The sequence below is a fragment of the Etheostoma spectabile genome, chromosome 8 (assembly GCF_008692095.1).
Source record: "Etheostoma spectabile isolate EspeVRDwgs_2016 chromosome 8, UIUC_Espe_1.0, whole genome shotgun sequence".
Lineage (NCBI taxonomy): Eukaryota > Metazoa > Chordata > Actinopteri > Perciformes > Percidae > Etheostoma > Etheostoma spectabile.
The window spans coordinates 27,114,174-27,115,309 of NC_045740.1; the positions used below are offsets into that span (position 1 = coordinate 27,114,174).

General features: G+C 35.9%; 1 protein-coding gene across 1 annotated transcript in view; it reads left to right on the top strand.

The window, feature by feature from the left end:
- tango6 (transport and golgi organization 6 homolog (Drosophila)) overlaps positions 1 to 1,136 on the top strand; it is a 40,782-nt gene that overhangs the window by 13,150 nt on the left and 26,496 nt on the right. Inside the window, exon 7 of the mRNA XM_032523314.1 lies at positions 792 to 859. Within this exon, the coding sequence (XP_032379205.1) occupies positions 792 to 859 (68 nt within the window). The remainder of the gene's footprint in view (positions 1 to 791; positions 860 to 1,136) is intronic.

The following is a 1,136-nucleotide window of genomic DNA, read 5'->3' on the forward strand; positions in this document are numbered from 1 at the left end:
ATATAAATACAGCACATTTACATTTAAAGTTGCACAACATCTTCCAACTGTTTTAGTAAGATCTTTGATTTCTTTTAACATACATTGGGAAAAACTCCTTCTTTGCAATCGTCCTGTGGACATTTTCCTTTTGTACTTTTGAGTCTGTCTTCAAAAAAGATATTACATATTTTTACATTCTATACTGTAGGGCTGAACAATTAGGGGAAAAAAAATTGAACTGCGATTTTTTTTTTTTTTCTGCCAGATATTGCGATTGTGACTCAATTTGCAATTAAAAGAAAAAGTATATCTTATGTTCAGTATTCGCTGTGTAACAGATAAAACACGTCATGGAGCATAATAACATGAGACACCATGCTCTATATTCTTATATACGAGTTGCCAAAAACAACACAAAAATATCTTATTTTCCTGTAAGCTGACATGTCTGATACGCCTCAGTTTTATCCCAGCATTTGTAAGAAAAACAGTAAATATAATAAGAGGAATTAAAAAATGTTACACCAAACATTCAACAGTATTGCACATTCTCCACAAATAGTTAATTGCATTCTTTCAAATCACGATTTTGATGTAAAATTTTGATTCAGTTTTCAGCCCTACTGTACAGATCACGTATACTCAAGACACAAGATGTGCAGGTTGGGTTTATATACATTTTCTACCAGGAGAACAGACAGTAGTTGTTGTCTTGCTAGCTAACATTACCTTGTCTCAAAAACAGCAGATGGATGATCCGTTATATACCAACAGGGCTGAACATTGTGGTGCACGTGTGTGTTTTCCAGATGAGGGGCATTTCCAAGCTGCTGTGGAGGAGTGGGAGCTGACACGCTGTGTTAATGATGTATACAAGGTTAGGACACCCAAAGGCATTCACTAATCACTACACCGAGTATGTGTACATGCATGTGTACATGTTCATGTCATATCCGAATATGACAGTATTCCGTATTTGATACAGGTCATGTACCGCATTTTTCGTTTGGATATTCCCAATAAGGCCTTTTTCCAAATATAACATTTTTCAGATTTAAAGGAAAACGCCACCGTTTGTTGGAATACAGCTTATCACGGTCTCCCTAGCTATAGAAAGGTGGACCAAGGCATTTTTTGTCTCAGTGCATGCATTG